The sequence below is a fragment of the Cydia splendana genome, chromosome 14 (genome assembly GCF_910591565.1).
Source record: "Cydia splendana chromosome 14, ilCydSple1.2, whole genome shotgun sequence".
In the NCBI taxonomy this organism is placed as follows: Eukaryota; Metazoa; Arthropoda; class Insecta; order Lepidoptera; family Tortricidae; genus Cydia; species Cydia splendana.
This window is the reverse complement of record NC_085973.1, coordinates 10,501,059-10,521,010: the sequence shown is the minus strand read 5'-3', so window position 1 is coordinate 10,521,010 and position 19,952 is coordinate 10,501,059. Positions and strand designations below refer to the sequence as shown.

Here is a 19,952-nt window from a genome sequence, read left to right as displayed (position 1 = left end):
AACAAATGAGAACAACCAGGTTGCAACAGGGATGTCGCGGATGCAGATTTTTTGACATCCGCGGATGCGGATATTTAAAGGCACACATCCGCGGATGCGGATGTCAAGATTAGGTACTTAAAAACGTCAAATATTACATTTTCGGTAATTTTTATTTAAAAAAACGAAACATTTAGTATTTGAGCAAGAATATAGATGTGTTATAATATAATTAATAAACAGTAGCTTGGCCGACTTTTCTGGATCTAAACGATTTCGTTATAGGTAGGTAATGTCGAAATTACCTAGGACATACGCCGCCGCTAACTTATTCGCCATCCGCATCCGCATAAGCTCCGCATTGATTTGATGCGGATGCGGATGTTAAATACAGAAGTTCCGCATTTGCGGATGCGGGTGAATATTCGCAACATCCCTGGTTTGCACTTAAAAGTCACGGTAGGAACCTCTCATACTCCATGAAGAAGGTGCATTTCCTGATGGTCTCCCAGGCTTTAGCGCAGTACTGGAACCAGGCACGTTCGGACAGGTTCGGCACGTTGGTGATGGGGTGCCGGTTGACGCCGAGCACCATCCAACGGAGCCGCTTCGCCAGCTCCTCGAAGGTCGGGTGGCCGCGGTAGATCTCTTGGTTATCTGAAGCAAGTGATACCAGGGGCACAGAATAAATAATAGTACTAGGTACAGAAGACTCACTCTCTAACAAAACGCGTCTGTTACGATCAGAACAGATATGGCCGCTAGGTGGCGACAGCGCCACGCGCGGCTTATTTATTTATTTAATTTATTTAAAATTTAAATCAGGCAACAAGGCCCATATTACAAATACCTTACAGACTAACATACATATATATATATATTATAAACTTAAAAACTAAACACTATTTATGCGACAAAACGGCGTGGCTCCGTTGAATCGGCTGTCGGCTGTGTGGCTTATGGCTAGCTACCAAAATTTGGTGTGGAACGGATGTACTTGTAGCTACCTGTTGCAAAGCGCCGAAATCGCGGAGTGAGCCACGCCTGCCAGGGGTAGGAAACTAGAGCGTTCGGGCAATCTCGGCCTCGGCTCCTTTCGGCTCAGCATTGCTCCGAGCAATTATTAGGGTTGGCACAACTTGACGTCACTTTGCGTGCTCAACCACAGATAAGATAATTCATTAATTACTTGAATAATGACAACCCTAAATAGCCGAAAGGGATAGTCATATTAGAAAGGGACAGCATGATTCGTCCCTGAACCGCTGTCAAACTTCGGTTTTGTAGAAAGTTTCCTTTCTGTACGGTAGTACTATTATTAATTCTGTGGCCAGCGGTCACGCTATATACACATATACTTACACACACATTTATGCGTATTTACATCATATACGCATCAATGTGTGTGTTCCTTTTTGTTCCTTAGGGTAGTCAATTGAAAATATTATGGCATAACAATGGCCCGAGGTTAAAAAAAAACGGCCAAATGAGAGTCGGACTCGCGCACGAAGGGTTCCGTACCGTACCATTACGCAAAAAACGGCAAAAAAACACGTTTATTTTATGGGAGCCCCACTTAAATATTTATTTTATTCTGTTTTAAGTATTATTGTTATAGCGGCAACAGAAATACGTCATCTGTGAAATTTTCAACTGTCTAGCTATCACGGTTCATGAGATACAGTCTGGTGACAGACAGACGGACATTGGAGTCTTAGTAATAGGGTCCCGTTTTTACCCTTTGGGTACGGAATGCTAAAAAATAGTATTTATTGAACTTCCGTACAACGGCATTTTTGGCTCCTCGACTTTTATCATCCATAGTAAGACCATAAGTTAAGTATCCTTACGGAAATCATCGTAGATCTCCGGCAACAGGAACAGGTTGAGCGGCGGTCCGCAGGTGTCCAGGCTGCAGCCCTGGCAGTCCGCGCTCAGACCGTTGCGGTTGGAGTCGCTGTACATGTACATGCCCGAGTTTAGCTGCAGGCTCGACTTTTGTCATCCATAGTGAGACCATAAGTTAAGTATCCTTACCGAAATCATCGTAGATCTCCGGCAACAGGAACAGATTGAGCGGCGGTCCGCAGGTGTCCAGGCTGCAGCCCTGGCAGTCCGCGCTCAGACCGTTGCGGTTGGAGTCGCTGTACATGTACATGCCCGAGTTTAGCTGCAGGCTCGACTTTTGGAACACTTTCCTGGAGTAAAGAGGAATTAAATTATAGGATACGCAATACATTTTAACGGTTAGTTCTCGACTCGTCAGATTATTGTTTCGTCGGATTCCTGACACGCCGGATTTACTTTAGTACGTCTCAATCCGAATATAGGTACGAGAATCTGACGAAACAAGAATCCGGCGAATCGGGAAGTAACCATTTTAACATATTACCTGATTGTGTCATACTCAGGCAACTTAATTTGACACGGTAATTCAGCTAATAAACTTAAAATAAAAATGCACCGCCATCTTCATCTAAGAAACTTAACTTAAGATAAATCAGGAACAAGAAAATATACTAAGACAATCCATAGAAAATGTGTCACTCAGCAATATTGTAGATGACGCTATGCTATGTTTGCATTTAATCCATTAACTAAAAGAGCATAACTCTACCCGCCTAAAGGCCAGTAAAAAGACCTTTAACCTTTCCAATTTAAATCATTAATACACTATGTTTTTCAAAATTTACTGCCATTTATTTTGTATTGTGGGCGGCTCAGTTGGACGCAACCAAACACGCCATGGCCAACCATAATAACTTCTTACTACCTAGGTACTTAACTGTCCAAGCGCCACTTGCGCCATCCCACTAACCCGGGGATAACCGGTTAAACCGTTAGCCCAGTGTCAAATTGTACCAGTAACCATGGTAAATCCAGGTTTAACAGGTTAACCCGGTTAGTGAATGGTGCAAGTGGCCCTAGGAAAAGCGTAGATAAGTGATAGGCCAGTACCTGTATAAATCCTGCATAGTCTTAACCGCCTCCGGGGTGTAGTCCTCAAGTTGACAGCGGTTGTGTAGAAGTAGTAAATGGGGGTGGCTCTCGCCGGATGACGCCTCTTCGGAGCTGGCGGAGCTTGAAGCCGATAGGGACGGTTTTAACATCTCGGCTGTTTGGAGATATCTAGAATAGACCAGGGTAATGAGGTATAGGCGGGCAGAAGATTTAGAATATAGATAGAGTAAAAATGTACAAACTGAATTATAGTTTATTCCATAGGGATCTCGAAAAACTATAAACATAAACCCTTACCTTGCGTTTTTGTCATTTGGCTCTTTTTTTTTTTGTTAAATGTTAACAAGTTATTTTAAGAATTAGGTACATATATTAAATAGACTATAGTGCAATGAAGGATACATAGAAAAAATATACCTCATAAATAAAGCAGAGCGTAGAACTCAAATATTGTAAGACATTTGAAAGAGTACAACTTGCTTTTAGGCAAAGAAATTCCTTAATTTCTATACAAAATAATTAGTTGAATTGTGACAATCTCAAATTGGAATGGATATTGCCTACCTAATAAAATTGTAGTCCGTAAACCAGTCCTGCACGGCTACAAGAACATGGCAAATCGCCATTAGGAATGATGCAACTTGGAGACAGTCCACTGTGACCACATTCCCGCTCCTGGCTGTTATCGGGTTGATGTTAGTCTCCTCTATTAGTGAGGGTGACCATAGCGCCTGGCAGTCGAGGAGTATCACGCGGTCTGTCGTCACATACATGTCTACTCCTGAAATGCATTGGTATATTAATTAGTTCATTGTTAAAGTCAAGGACCTCTAACAGTTCCAAAATTTTATAGGGTTCATGCGTGAATTGGAGAAAGAGACAGAAGCCCTATATTTATTGGCGGAATGTGTTAATGTAAGGCTAAGTTTACGATCTACGGAGCTGCATACACTCGTGGCGAATGACGGTCGTCATGACTGTTCATTTTATAACATGGAATAGTTGTCACGTAAATTTTTTGTAGACTTTTTATTGTGAAGTTTAGCACATTAATTTATTTAGAAATTGTATAATTAAGAAATATAAATACGGTAAAAAATATTTCTCCAATAAAGCCCAATCAAAAGAGGGTTGAAGGAATTGTCATAGGGACCATCATTGACGCGAGAGTTATAGAACTATAGATAGCTAACGGCTAACCCTCTTACACGCAAGGGAGCGTGCGTGACTATAGGGGGCATTGTGAAATATCACTGTCAAGTTTAAGTTTTTGATGTAGGTCATAAGGTGGCACACCCTCCAGCGCAAAGTCTCTATTTTTCCCCCCTTGGTGTATAAAAGAATTTCTATGCAATTTTTAATTCTTGTGGAGACATTATGGTTCTTTAATGATTAGGATACCATTCAGGTCTTGCCATTTAGCTAGCCTGCCTCAGGGATTCAGGCGAATGTGTTGAGAACTCTTTCTCTAGACTTATTTAAAACCTTACCTTTTGTGCAGTGTACTCCTCTTTCAATCTGGTCAATATCTTGCATTTTAAATTTGAAGAAACTATTTTCCACCTTCCCATTAGTCCCATTAGTTTCAGGGGTTTCATAAAAGTGGAGGCCATCAATTTGATTTTCCAGTGATGAGACATCATTGCCATCAAAAGCGAGGGTGGTCGGTATTTCATGAGAGTTTAGGATTTGTGTACACAAATCTGGTATTGGGTTATTTTGGGCAATTAGGTTAAGGATCATAGATTTACCAACACCTTGAGTACCTGTTGAGAAATAAAAATAACAAATATTATTTTATTGACAAGGAACAATGAAAATAATTTTAAAAAGTATCAATTTTTACTCTTAAGTGGAGGGCTTAATTTTATTGCTGTCTCATATATGTCCTTTTTGTGAGTTTGAAGAAAATAATCTTCAAACACATTTATAAATACTTCATAATGCATCTGTTTAGGTTGTTAGAGAAGTACCTATATATTTTGTTTTAAGTTGTATGTATATATTTTATTTGAACAGATTATTCCCTATGAATATTATTGAATATTCATGTTCACTGTAAAAACTCACTATGTAAATGTAAATAGCTGGATCCACACAGAGCGAGCATACACACAAGGAAATTGCCTTGTGCATGTGCTCGCTTTGTATGGACCCGGCTAATGAGATTTTTCTACTCAAAATTATTATTAATTAATTATTAATTAGTTAATTATTTATTAATTAATAAATGAAGGACTGTTGTTTAAAAATTACTGAGAATAATTTTACTAAAGAATGAGCAAAGCAATGTGACAAGATTTTAGTGACAGAAATGTCTTCTTACCAATTATTCCAACAACAAGGTAATTAATGCTGGAGTCATGTAGGAATTCTAGTGCCGCACTGTTGAACTCTAAGTTTTCATCCAAAAGCTTCACAGGTTCGGTCATGTACTTTAGTGGTGCACTTGGCTTCTGTTCTGAAATTAGCAAATTAGTAACATATTGAACTTACAGTTACAAAAGTTTATCAGACCATTACAATTTGTAAGTATGAGTTTTTATTATAAGGGTTTATGGAAATAATAAAATTGTATCTCTCTGATATTATACTAATAAAATTTTCATGAAACTGTATTGATGCAATTTATAGCTGTATTTGCAATTGAAAAGACTCAATGAGTTTCTGGATGAAAATGTGTACATATATGTTGTATTGGACTAATGACAACTCATAAAATATATTTCAAATACTACTTGAAGCAGAAATCTTAGACATGAAATTATGTACTTACAAAATTAGTAAAAAAATATAATACCTATAATTTTCTTCTCCTTATTCTCATTTTGAGCAATTTTGGAGGGTTGAGGCCCCTCATTTTCGGCAGCCTGAACATTAGGGCTCAGCGGTCTCTCTTCTTTTGGTGCACTTTGTTCACGAGTCTTTAAAATGATGGTTGGCGGCTTTTCTTTTTCTTTCGGTGGATCTTTGGTAGTATCTCGGTCTGATTTCAATATAACTGGCCTTTTTGGAGCACTAGACTCCTGGAAAGATTAGAAAATGTATGCCTTCACAAGCAGTATGATTTGCAACATGTAACATGTAAACAATTGTATATTGTAACTATTTAAAACTATGAAATAATCTTACCTTCGAAAGAAATATTTTCTTTTTTTTATCTGCCATTTTACATACTTAATAAGATAAAAAGCTCATACAATTTAATTATTTTACACGTTCTTGATTTTTGTTTTCCTCGGCTATGCGCAAAGAGCATATAATCACTACGTTCTAAGAGGCGGAACTCCATAGTACGTTTTTGTCAAACGGTTCGTTTTGACAGGACTTGACTGACGTATGACTGATGAGCATCTATTCATACCAACATAAAGAAAATTGTTTATAGCACAGATAAAGAAATATATTATCTATATATTTATCTATGGTTTATAGAAAGCAGTCCTGTGAAAAATCGATAATAGTGAGTTCTCGAAACGATAATAACCGACATGATAGAAAGTAGTGCTGCGAAAAATCGATAATAGTGACTTCCTAAACCGATAAAAACCGTCCTAAACTCATTCAAAACTTTTTATCGTAGAAAATAAAACACCTGTGAGTTTATTACAAACTTTATTAATTTCTTAAGTTCATACTTGGTATATACAAAAACTCATTTATTATAAATAATAAGTGTTCTAAAATGAATATAAAACTAAAATTAACTACAATTAAGATAACTGAAGCTAAAAATTTTGCGCCCTTGGTAGGGTGCCCATCACGCAGGCAGCGTTCCCGCGCTGGATTGCTATGGCCAATCTTTGCGCGAGAAAGCTGCCTGCGCGAGGATCACCTGTGGCCTCCCTTAGGAATTTACTGAGCACCTTGTGGAGTCCCCGAGCCCCCCTACCCCATGGACCTAGTGTCTCGACGCCAAAGGCTACATATTCGTAGTATGCGCCGAGACAACTATATTTATTCGCCTTGAAGAGTTCTCGGACGTCAGCCGCCGCCCCGGCCTGTTTGCTGGTGGCTAAAATGTAGGACACCGCCAGCGTATCTGCGCAGGTGGCGTCCTACACCAGCGCCCGGCCCATCCGCCAGGGGATCAACGACATCCCGTCGGGGCGTTTGCCGTCATCCCTTGCGATCTGGGGCTCCAGAGCCGCAGGGACGTCGGCGCTGACGAGCGCTTTCCTCAGGATGTCGTTGAGCGCGGCGTGACGGGATAGGCGGCCGGCGCCCGAGGAGCAGGCGAGTCCGTGGTGGCCAAGGCGACCAACAGGGGCCCCACTAGAGGCACAGCTGTGGTCCACGCATACATCGGCCCCGACCCGGAGTCCGATAGCAATTCTGAGTGTTTGGCTCGATGAAAGTGCCGTTGTTGGGTGATGGATAGGCGTGCAGCCATAACATTAGTAAAATAAAATAATTTATTTACCAATAAACTATGGTTTACATATTTACCAGGGGCCCCCGCACTAGGTGAGACCTGGGCTACATATAACCGCGAAAATCGAAGTTCGCAAATTGCGGGCATTTTTCTCTGTCACTCTAATTACACCTTCATTGGAGTAAAAGAGAACAATCCCCGCAATTTGCGAATTACGGTTTTCGCGGTAGCCCCTCTGTATCGTAGCCTATCTCATTCTACCGCATGGCTGCGTCCCTTGGACTGGCCGGCGCTGGCCCATTGTGTACAGGGGCCTTTAGATTTGTACAGTATCTGGATTTAGTTACTTAATAGGTATAGCATGCAAGTTACAAAATTACTAAAAATTACACTTAAATATTTGCGTACATTATAAAATATTACTTAGTATAGCTTCTAGCGGTTTCCACGTAGTTAAGTGACTGAAGAAGAGTGTAGGTAAGCTTTTTGGCCTCAATAACTGATCTGTCTTCGATTTGAGATAACAATGCTTTAGCATGACACTGTAGGTTGAAGCCTTAAGGTGGTCCTCAGGCGGAGAAGACTTTTGGAACAGGCAGGTTAAAGATTCGGTTTTTGAGAAGCGAGACGTAACAAGTCATGAGTGTAGACGATTTGTGTGTAAGCAAAACGATACTGTGCAAAAATAACTGCCGAACAGTCAGGCCATAGCTTTAGCGTAGAGTTCAGAAGTTGGAAATCGAAAGGGTCATTGTCCAGACTCTGGAATGGACACAGCTAGGAGCCTTGCGTGGTCCCTTCCCGACGAAGTGTCAATTGGGGATTTTAGAACGGCAGTGGGGGCTAAGTTGTCCCAGGCCCTTTGCCTCTCGGGTCTAGGTGGAACATCTGGCAGTTTAGCTAGCCAGGCTTTCTTGGCCTCATCCAAGCACGCGATCTCGCAGTTTGTTATTTTAAGGATTTTACCTGCGAGATCAGACGTGCTATGGATTGAGGACAAGAATGCCGGCAGAGCAATACTCGATATTTTGCGTGTTCCTAAACCGCCAAACCTAATGGGCAAAGAATCTTGGGTCCAAGCCGGTTCATTAAAACGGACATTCAAAATCGTTTCCAGTTGTGACTTAAGGAGACTATCGATAGGTTGGACTAAACTAGCGACTTTCCAGATAGGGCAGCAATGGAGCAAGTACGTAAATTTGGGAACCAACAAACAACATTTTAAAATAAATAAGGCCGAATGGCTACAAATTTTGACTAAACGATCTGAATTAACATAAAATTTAGAAATCGATTTGGCCAAAACAGACGGAATAGCTTCATCGAAAATGAGGGAGCCGAGAAGGTGGAGATTATCCTTTGATAAGATTGTAATGTTTGGGGCTAAACTCGAAAAACTTTGAAGTACCTGGGCTGCTAAAGAGGGTTCTAAGTTTTCGGAAATGTACAATTCACATTTGTCTAAGTTAATAGTAAAAGAGTAATAATAACGGGAAAAGTTGAAGGCACGACACCTCAGGGCCCTCCTCCTACTAGATTGGTGTGCTCAAATTACGGCACCTATGCTATTAAAACTGCACGAGGCCATGCGCTTGGCGGGGAACAGAACCCTATGGAGGAACCTGGTCTTCAACAGAAGGATACGATGTCACGATCCTCAGTATTGAGGGACCGACTGAAGAGGAGGGATAAGTCTGCCAGGACCGTTTTTGAGTCTCCGCTGATGGTGCCGTCGTCCAGGTACCAAACATGCAGTATGAACGTGAGACTATGAATAGCTGAATTAATGGCCAGACTGAATATATGGTATATATATATGTATATATATATACATATTTGTTCTTAATGCACGATTTGAATACTGAATGTACAAATATGCTGTACCTATGTTTTTAAACACTGAACTGTACAATAGTTATTTGTACAACAAGAGATCAAAGTTTGATATTTCTTCGAGTGCTTATTTTGAGTCCCGTGCAAGCGAAAGATTCTATAATAGATTCACGAGCGTAGCGAGTGAATCTAATTTAGAATCTTGAGCGTAGTAAGGGATTCAAAAGCGCACGAGATGTAAATAACTTTGATCTCGTGTAGTACACAAAATTTTTCACCCTAAGCAGTGAGAACATACCTAGAGGGACAGAGATAATAGAACCCAAGTATATCGAACTTGTATTAGACCCCGCATGTTGAAATGACTATAAAGGTCACTTGAATGTCATTTTGTCTCACTCAGTGAGCAAAATCGCATTTTGCTCACTGAGTGAGACCTTCAGTGAGCAAAATGCGATTTTGCTCACTGAGTGAGACAAAATGACTCAGTGAGCAAAATCGCATTTTGCTCACTGTTTTTAAGAAGCAAAGTACCCTTGTTCGAGCTGCTGAGGTGAAAAATATATTCTGGTAGAATTTACAAACGGATACACTGTACTCGTTACAAAATCTAACATGTTTTTCTAAAGATTTTTCAAAAACTAATCTTTGAATTAATATATTTAAATAGGATAAGGTAAACACAAATATAACTGTAAAAAGGAAGTAGGAACTAACTGAATTACCGTCACACACTCAACTCAACAGTCGAAATTATATATACCTAGCTATAACTTTAAGCCGTATCAGCTGTGGGCTGTGTGTGATAGTGTGTGTGTTAATTATTACGCTATGAGCTGATCCTCATTAACCCCTGACGCAGAATGGCTACAGAATCACAATCTCCAAGTTAATACGCATAAAATAAAACTCATTCAGTTAAGACCCTACCAAAACGAACCCATAGATCTAACTTTAACCAAAATAATAAGTTTATGGCAAAAAAAAAAAAATTTAGTACAAGCTTTTATCGCTGACTGTACTTTTATTCCACGGGCAACTAATACTCATCGAGACAATTCTATAAACCCCAAACACAATTAGGTTTCGTTGTTTTATCACAGAGTTCCTATGGCCACCTCCTGTCTCGCCTTACTTATGTATACAAATTTCCAGCTTCATTGGAAGTCGGGAAGTGGGTCAAATTTAACTTGCAAGATTTGACCCGTACAAACATAGTTACATAGTCTGTACTAAATAATATAGTGTGCATTGATACCATCAATGAAAATAGAGTGTATAGAGGTGGATTGTCAAAGTAAATTATGTAGCCACTGTAAATTTACTGCCAATATCTTTCGACAGAAAATTAAAACTGTTAGAACGCCATTTGACTTTGATCCATAAGGCTGATTAAGACGGCGCGCGAAGCGTATGCGATTTTAGCTACATTGCGGACTGTTGGTTAAGTCCAATTCAACCGACCGATCGAAAACCGCAATGTAATGAAACTCGCATGCGAGTTCTCGCATTGACTAAATGAGCCCTTTTATTCTTTCACTGATATGTGTAAATTTGTTACATATTGAAATTAACGCCATCTACTCGACTGTAGGCCAAAGGTTATGGCGCCATCGCTAGAAAAGATTGCACCATACCTTTGGCCTACTCTCGAGTAGATGGTGTTAATATTAATATTTAACAAGTTTACACATATCAAATACTATTACTTATTCTGTGATATCAGTGAAAGAATAATGATCAAAGTCAAATGGTGTTCTAACAGGTTTAATCTTCTGTCGAAAGATGGCAGTAAATGTAGAGTACTGTAGCTACTTACATAATTTACCATGACAGTAACTCGCTATTTAAAATTCTCTTAGATACCATGTTTTAAAGATGGATTTAAAAAACAATTTATTTGGTTAAAGTCCGAAGCTACCTATTAGGCAGACACTTAATAAAGTAAACTTGATTTCACTTTCATGAGCTTCTTCAGCAATTCTTTCTTCGTTGTATTGTAATCTGTAACAAGTAAAATTAATTTAAATGTAACTCCGTAGAAATCTTTGGTCTCTTAAATGCATTTTCGTACAATGCAAACATAAGTACATCCGCGCAAAAATTAAAACATGTATGAGAACATTTTACCAAGTGGATGAAATTAGGCTTGTTTTAAGCAATGGTATGTATGCAGGCAGAGATTAAAAAGTATTATTTGGTACTATTCCGCCGTATACCTATATCCTTTAAAACGAAGATGAGATAATAATATGCTGTGCGTAAATATTAACCAATAACTTTGGAATTAATTTTCAAACTGCTGAGAGATAAACATATTTTTTTAATACGAGTAACAATACCATATTCACTTACCTAGTCTTTTGATTTGCTCGCTGCGTTTTTCGATTATCAGAAGCAAGAACTAGAGTATCCCTAGACCCGCCAGGTTGTTTGTCAGCAAAGCGGGGGCGTTTCGCTGGTATTGACGCTGAAATCAAATAATCCGCATAATTATAGAGGTACTAGCTGCTCGCCTCTTTATTAGTAGTATTAGTACCTACGTACCTAATACTTAAAAATGGAGACCTATAAGCTCTAGAAACCACGGACCGGAAGACGCAGCGTGGGAAGGCCCTCTACAAGATGGAGTTGTATGGGGTCGGCGCGTGACCGGCCGCTGTGGAGATCGTTGAGGGAGTTCTTTGGCCATCAGTGGACGTCTTTCGGCTGATATGATGGATATGATGATGATGAAGCTTTCGGAAACCCGTCGCGCGAGTGACTAAAAATACGTAAATGCTCTACCCATCCATGCAGTATCATACCATGCCCGTGCTGTTGTGAACGTATATCAAGCATGGAATGTAAGTTAGTGATAAATAAGAGCTCGTCAACATAGGTAGAGTTTTTTTGATACTCCCACGTCAGCAGCAGATGTTGCTAAGCGGACGAGGTGTTCAAAATTACCTTGATACCATCTTGATACGCACTTATTCTCTTAACAATACAAGTCGCGTTAAGATCATTTTGAACACCTGGCCCTTATAGTAAATAACCTTATAATCGGTCAAGTCCTATAAATTAAATACCTTTGTACTTAAATTACATACTTCACTGCAGGCTTCACTTATACGGACTCTACTTGTCTGGTCTAATGTATGGTTTTGAACCATAACCATTTCTTGTTCGGTGGACAAGTCGCATGCTCAATAGGCAATAGCATTAATTGAGCCAATAACATTTTTTTTCTCAATTCTACGCTTACCTTTTTCCGGTCGAATGCTTATTCCAGATTTCAGACAAGCTAGGCCTGTACTCGTAGATGCAGTAGGTAGCTGAAGTTTGTGCTGGAACATTTCACACGTTAAAATAAGTTTTAAAAATAAATTACAAACATAGGTACCAACATAAAACATTAATAGTTAGTACCTTCACTTATTTTTATTTGTCGGTCGTAGTTAGCTGTTAACCAAGCAGGTAAGACTTAGACCGTTTAAATACCTTACTTTGAACTTCTTATCTGTTTTATACCGATCTATGTTTTACCTAGTACATAATAGCTGATACTAATGACCTGCTTGAAGACATGCATATCGGCGTCCGCGTAAGAGCAAATCTCGCATACTACCGAATACCTAGTAGGTAAAGAATCCTCAAGTAAACTATTAAAGAGCATGCGAAGACCATCTCCGTATAAATCCTTAAGCGGACGCACACATTTAACCGGTTTCGATGAAACTTGCATGGGGTATGAACTTTAAGATTTTTTGCCCCGTTTCTTAATTCCCAATGATACCACACTCGTAGTTCGTACCTATCAATAAGCGAGATTATCATACTAATACGTACACGTACATAGAACGTTATGGATAAACCGGTTTTGATAAAACTTCCACTGAATAACCTACTAAGTTGAGATAAATGTACCTATGCCAAAAATAATATTTAATAGAAAAAAACCGACTTCTCAAAACAGTCTGAAATGCCATATATGTAAATTATTGGCTGGCATTTAACTGATCACCATATATAGTAATCCACTTCGTCACCTTTTTCTAGTAGCATTTCGTTTCTGTAAGGGTCGCAGTTCTTACCTAACCTAATATTAACCTTACCCACTTTTATAGTAGCATTTCGTTTCTCTAAGAAGCGCTAGTCGCCTAGCGGTAAGAGCGTGCGACTTGCAATCCGGAGGTTCGCGGGTTCAAACTCGGCTCGTACCTACCAATGAGTTTTTCGGAACTTGTGTACGAAATATCATTTGATATTGACCAGTCGCTTTTAGGTGAAGGAAAAAATCGTGAGGAATCCGAACTAATCCCAATAAGGCCTCGTTTACCCTCTGAGTTGGAAGATCAAATGGCAGTCGCTTTCGTAAAAACTAGTGCCTACGCCAATTCTTGGGATTAGTTGCCAAGCGGACCCCAGGCTCCCATGAGCCGTCGCAAAATTCCGGGACAACGCGAGGAAGATGATGATGATGATATAATGATGATTTCGTTTCTCTAAGGGTCACAGTTTTATCCTACCTAACCTAACCCACAAAATCGAAATCGCCAAATGTGTACTATGCGTCGTTGAAGAGTTCTGTTCTGATAATCATCAGCAGTTCCACTTCATCAAATGTGACAGTTTTTAATGTAAATGCTTGATTTTCTGATTAAAATACATAAATCTCTGTACGTATGCCTTTAAAATTTGAGGAGTTCTCTCGATTCCTCATGGATCCCATGTTCAGAACTCGAGCTTGACATAAATGTGGATTAAAAACGTGAGCTATGCGTCGTTGAAGAGTTCCGTTCTTGACCATCATCAGCAGTTCTACTTCATCAATTGTCACTTTTTTCAATGTAAATGCTTGATTTGTTGATAAAAACACAAAAATCACTATATGTATGCCTTTAATTAAAGATTTGATGAGTACCCTCGATTCCTCATGGATCCCATCATCAGTAGGTACTCGAGCTTAACAAAAATGTGGCTTAAAACCTTAACTTGCTTAATAGTAATTTTGAAGACCTATCGAATGATGTGCTTATGTTGATATTTCTCAAGAAAAAAACAATGTTAGTTTCATACGACGACGACCGGTCTGGCCTAGTAAGTAGTGTGACCCTGCCTGTGAAACCGATCGGATCCCGGTAAGGGCATTGTATGATGAACACAAATATTTGTTCCTGAGTCATGAGTGTTTTCTATGTATATAAGTATGTATTTATCTGTATAAGTATGTAATGTATATCGTCGCCTAGTACCCATAGTACAGTCAACGGTAAAAATATGGGTGTAGACAACTTACTCAAAAATATGTCCCATAGTTCTTAATTCACTGACATAAGAGTTATGGGACATATTTTTGAGATGATTTGTAAACCCATATTTTTACCGTTGACTGTACAAGCTTTGCTTAGTTTTGGGCTAGGTTGATCTGGTGTAAGATGTCCCCTAATATTTATTATTTATTTATTTACCTACCCATGGAGTGTATTTTAAACTACGTACCGAAGCGTAAAGTACATCAACACCACTTAATTAACGTCCATTAATGGACGGCTGGCAGTCCTCAAGTATGAGTTTCTCCAGAAACTTCCTACCTCGCACAGACAAACTGTCGAATGAACTGCCGCGTGCGGTATTTCCGGACCGTTTCGACCTTCAAACCTTCAAGAAAAGAGGCCAGCATCGAGATTACAACCCCTACGGTGTTGCGACTGTAATGTTGCGGGTATCCATGGGCGACGGTAATCTTATCATCAGGTGATTCGTGTGCTCGTTTGCCTCCTATATCATATAAGTAGGTACATATAAAAAACACAATCTTATAGTTTTGGAGTAAAATTACTGTATAAGTGTTTCTTTTTTTTTGCTATTTTGGCTACGGAACCCTAAAAACGTTCACAAATCGGACTATCGGTTTCGAAGAGGAACGTGGATAAACTACTTGAGATCTGTGTGAAAACTAAAATACTATTACCTAAAAGCAAAACTACCTAGCATAATTACCATTTTCACTGTTTGATGTTGACAGAGGTACTCTGGCATGTGTAGATCTGATCTGAATCTGGTTTGCAGCTGAAATTTAAATTATGTTAAAAGAAATAAGGTAGAAGTACTAGTGCTTGACGCTGCACTAGTATTCGACATGGGCACTTTATGTCAAAATAATATAGGTTAAATTTGAACGGCGAAGATTTTTCTGTATTCAAATTTAATCTTTGTCACTTTGGCATAAACTGCCCATGTCGAATACTAGTGCAGCGTCGAGCACTAGTACTTCTGCCTTAAGTTAACATTTTTAGATTAAGTACTATTAGGTAACTCCATACGCCGTGCACCGCAATAACGCGGTTGGGAGCGGCAATTTATCTAGAAAAAAAAAGATCTTCATGGACTTTCCATGTGCGACGGTAATCGCTTATTTACCATAAGGTGATTCGTGTCCTCGTTTGCCTCCTATATAACTTATATAGAAAAGCCTATGTTTATTTTAATATCCTTATATCTTATAGTTCTTGAGTAAAATGGCTGTGATCTACGGACGGACGGACGGGCGGACTGACCGACGGACATGACGAAACTATAACGGTTTCATTTTTGCCATTTTGGCTACGGACGGAACCCTGAAAACGATCACAATTCGGACTAACCAATTCGAAGAGAAACGTGGGTAAACTGAGGGCCTATCGCGAAACACGTTCGCCGTGTTACTTCTCTGTCGCACATACGTACGAATTTACAAGTGCGACAGAGAAGCAACACGTCGAACGTGGTTCGCGGTAGGCCCTCTGAAGTCTGTGTGAAAATACTTTTAAAGATAACTACAGGCCTATTCGGATTTCGAGATAATCACAAGATCTTGAGACGATTTAGAGATCAACTAGATCTACATTAGATATCGACTAGATGTGACTTGGATATCTAATTCATAACTTGTCGATATCGTTCAAGAGGACCTCCAGAATCGCGGAAACGTCAAATTTGACATATCTATCTTACAAATATCTTTAAATTAACCGTATCGTAACTTGTTGAAGTCTAGTAGAAATCTAATTCATTTTCCGAATCGAGCCGCTAGAATAATTACCATTTACCTTCACTGTTCGATGTCGATGGTCTGGCATGTAAAGATGCATGGATCTGGTTTGCAGCTGAAATTTAAAATTCTGGTGAAAAATTATGTTAATATTTTTAGATGATCTATTTTTTATGGGTAATCAAATATACCTACTGTTACTGTCTGTCTTTCGGGGCCCCCTGAGGATGGGGGCCCTGGGCACGAGCCCCGTGTGCCCTTATGGGAAAGACGTACTGACTTATATATTAAACCACTTATTCATAAAACTTAGCATCTACCTTAGTTAAATTTGTCCCTTTCTAACAAACACAAATGACAAAATGACGGATAAAGATAATCGATTATCAAGGGCTTAAAAGCGTTTATGAATAATGTCATAAGAATACTGTTGTTGAAATTGAAATAAGTACCTTCAATTCAATCTCTCATAGCATAGCATACTTAGTACCTATTGATTGAAGTTTCTTGTTAGATGGACATTGTTTCCATAAAAAAAAAGGTAGGTAATACTAATAAGTAATCAAAAATAATGAAATAGCTGTAAGTACCTACTCTGGACTGGAATAACCGTGATGTGCACAAAAACAGGCCAATTCGAACATACACTGAAACCAGAATAATAATTTATTTTAATCATCATTATGCATTCATTGTTAAATTTAGTCATCGTGCGTCTTGCCCGCACCAATACATGTACGGAAAAGTACGATATTTGAATGACATTAGTTAGATGTCATTATGATCCAACCTCACAAACACCCAATTATATGACAAATTGTTTACAGGACCTATATTAGGAACTCAGTAAAATTCCTCCTCCTTAGAAGGTAGGTAGTGTATGCCGTTTATACATGTTTTAGGGTTCCGTACCCAAAGGGTAAAAGCGGGACCCTAATATTACTAAGACTCCGCTGTCCGTCCGTCTGTCTGTCAGTCTATCACCAGGCTGTAACTCATGAACCGTGATAGCTAGCTATATACAGTTGAAATTTTCAAAGATGATATATTTCTGTTGCCGCTATATATAACAAGGAATACTAAAAACAAAATAAAATAAATATTTAGTGGGGCTCCGATATAACAAACGTGATTTTTTTTGCCGTTTTTTGCATATGGGCACGGAACCCTACGTGCGCGAGTCCGACTTGCACTTGGCCGGTTTTTTTTTAATTATAATATTAGGTCTATGGTTCAAAGTTTGTTTGGGGTTAGCTGGATGAAGGGATAACTTCATCTTTATAATTTAAAATGTATCTGTTGCTGTGCTGGACTGTTTTAAACTTACCTACGATAATATGTTTATAGTTTAATTTTAATTTAATTTTATTGTAATTCTATGGAAGTTTTCTGGAATAAAACAATTTCATTTCATTTCATTTCATTATTTACCTAATCACTTAGTGCCACTTGCACCATACCACTAACCCGGGGTTAACCGGTTAAACCATTAACCTAGTGTCAATTGTACTGGTAACCATGGCTACTCTAGGTTGAATCAGTTAACCCCGGGTTAGTGAATGGTGCAAGTGGCCCTTAGTGGGCTACAACTAAGGCTAATTACTAATTATGGCTAATAGAAAGTTACCTTGTCTACTTGCAGCATGTTGAGGAAATTCTCATAATAATTGGTATTCCGACAGTGGAGGTGCGGAAAGATTTTTAACTTTGAATAGGCTCTTTTTAGGGTTTTGTTGTCACCTAGAAACCCTTATAGTTTCGCCATGTCTGTCTGTCCGAGGCTTTGCTCCGAGATCGTTAGTGTTAGAAAGCTGCAATTTGGCATGGGTACATATATCATGCATTGCGGCAGCGATAAAATAAAAACTATAAAATTTTTTTTTGTTCCAATAGCGTGGGGTACCGTTGGATAGGTCTTTCAAAACGAATAAGGAGACCCTTTTTTGATATAGTTAATTTTTCGGAAATAATCGCTCCAAAAGAAATAAAAATATGTGCCCACCCCTCTAACTTTTGAACCATGGGTCCAAAAAGTATGACAAAAATCGTGAAACAAAAGCTTAATAAATAATTTCAATGTAAACTATAGCAAACATGATCGGTCCAGTCGTTTTTGAGTTATTACTAAAAATCTCCTTTTTCTTAGTAAAAAGACGTACAAAGCGCTGCAAATAGGTACTCCCTGTAATTTATAATGTACCTACATGATACTTACGAATATCCCCCGTTTGGCTTATTTTGACAGAATCGTAACTACGAAACTCTACACTGAGCAATTGAGCATGGCTCGACATGTAGCTTATTTCCTGTCTTGCCAAAGTCTCTCCGTTCAAAATGATCGCCACAAACGTGACGAATCTCCTGCAACTTTTCTATGGGTAAATGAACGAGATCTTCTTTTCCAGTCTAGCTTGTCTAACCCAAGTTATACACCTGTAAGCAAAGTGGTTTTGGCTTCCTTTTCATTGTGTACTGTAAACATAATATTGAGGGACACAAATGATGCAAATTAAATCAATAAGTATTGCAAACATAAGAGGAAGATAGTAGTAGTAAGTATGTGCTTTAAAGTGATTGCGACATTTGGGTTCATGCAGGACTACTTTCAGATAACTAAAATATGAAATTGAATAACACGTAAGCTTTTATAGTAATAAAAGGTCATATTTGAAAAAGAAATGGAGATTATAGAGATTCGATGATGATAAACAACGTGGGTTGTGTCGGTCTAATAAGTACCCTGTGCCCTAACTATTAGAAGAGACTTACAGGTAGCAAACATAGCAAATTCAAATAATACACCGCATAAGTAGCAAATAACATTTTTAGGAATTTATAAATTGAAATAGACGTCATCTTTGAATGCCTGGGAAGTATTTGACCAACAACTTTGATAACTAGAGACTGATGACGCCACAGTCAAACTCATTGTTGAGTTTTGCTGGGCTATGACTATTTTTAAAAATACCTCTGTATTTTATTAAATAAATAAATAACTAAATAACATTTAGGGCGAGCAATACGTGCTTGTTCCTCCTATTACGGAGTGGCGGAGACCGGATTCGAACCGGCGTCTCGGTCGGTCTTTAGCTTGTTACGCGGCTAAAATCAAAATGTTTAATAAAATAATTTGATTTGTTCCCTGGTAGTTGTATTTCGGAACTTGTAGACTTACCGCTGTTCATCCTTGAGAAAACTGGCAAAGAATTCTCCTCGAGTGATTTCTCAGACACCGCATATTTCACAATATCGGTTTTGGCCGGCCATTGTACTACTTATTTTACAACAGTACGGGTGTCTGTTTCAAATCACCACAAAACTCAGGAGAAGCAAACTCAACTTTAGAAAACTGTTATTATTTTGCAAAATTTGCACACAATTTTGTATTTCAAAATGGTTGCCGCTCGTATACGCATAATGTCAAGTTGGCATTTCAACAGTGCTGCCGCCAATGCCACGCCGCTGAACTAATTATGACAAATATCTTTGCTATACGTTTGTTCGTAGTAAGAGAGTTTCTCGCCACTGGCTATGCGATTGGAATTGGACTTTTGACATTGACGTTTTATTTCGATCCGATCCACGCTGCATATCCAAGTAAAGATTTAAAAAAATAATGTCATAAATTTAAGTTAGACTAGACTAGACACAAGTAGATCATATGTTTTGTTATAATTATTAGCATGCTTTATGTTCAATGTTCAATGTTCAATGTTTTTATTGTATATAAGAATCAGGTTACATATTTTTCTGCTTTGGAAAGAAAAGAGTTGTAGTAGAAGAGTCGGC

At 38.8% G+C, this 19,952-nt stretch overlaps 1 protein-coding gene and 1 long non-coding RNA gene across 2 annotated transcripts in view; one reads left to right on the top strand and one right to left on the bottom strand.

The window, feature by feature from the left end:
• Positions 1 to 19,952, top strand: part of LOC134796819 (uncharacterized) — a 250,822-nt gene that overhangs the window by 210,464 nt on the left and 20,406 nt on the right. The gene's annotated exons all lie outside the window — the stretch shown is intronic.
• LOC134797174 (nonsense-mediated mRNA decay factor SMG9-like) lies at positions 64 to 6,189 on the bottom strand. The gene is made up of 8 exons (XM_063769429.1): positions 6,073 to 6,189; positions 5,741 to 5,966; positions 5,267 to 5,401; positions 4,431 to 4,706; positions 3,505 to 3,721; positions 2,938 to 3,108; positions 2,017 to 2,177; positions 64 to 636 (listed from the first exon to the last, which is right to left on the bottom strand). The coding sequence occupies exons 1-8, from the start codon at positions 6,106 to 6,108 to the stop codon at positions 434 to 436; spliced, it is 1,425 nt and encodes a 474-aa protein (XP_063625499.1). The 5' UTR covers positions 6,109 to 6,189; the 3' UTR covers positions 64 to 433.

Excerpts from the sequence above, each read along its gene's own strand:
- LOC134797174 (XM_063769429.1), bottom strand. The coding sequence starts at position 6,108 with ATGGCAGATAAAAAAAAGAAAATATTTCTTTCGAAG. Across the intron at positions 4,707-5,266 it reads CCTTGTTGTTGGAATAATTG|GTACTCAAGGTGTTGGTAAA; the intron begins GTAAGAAGACAT and ends ATTTCTCAACAG. Across the intron at positions 3,109-3,504 it reads ACGGACTACAATTTTATTAG|ATATCTCCAAACAGCCGAGA; the intron begins GTAGGCAATATC and ends GGTCTATTCTAG.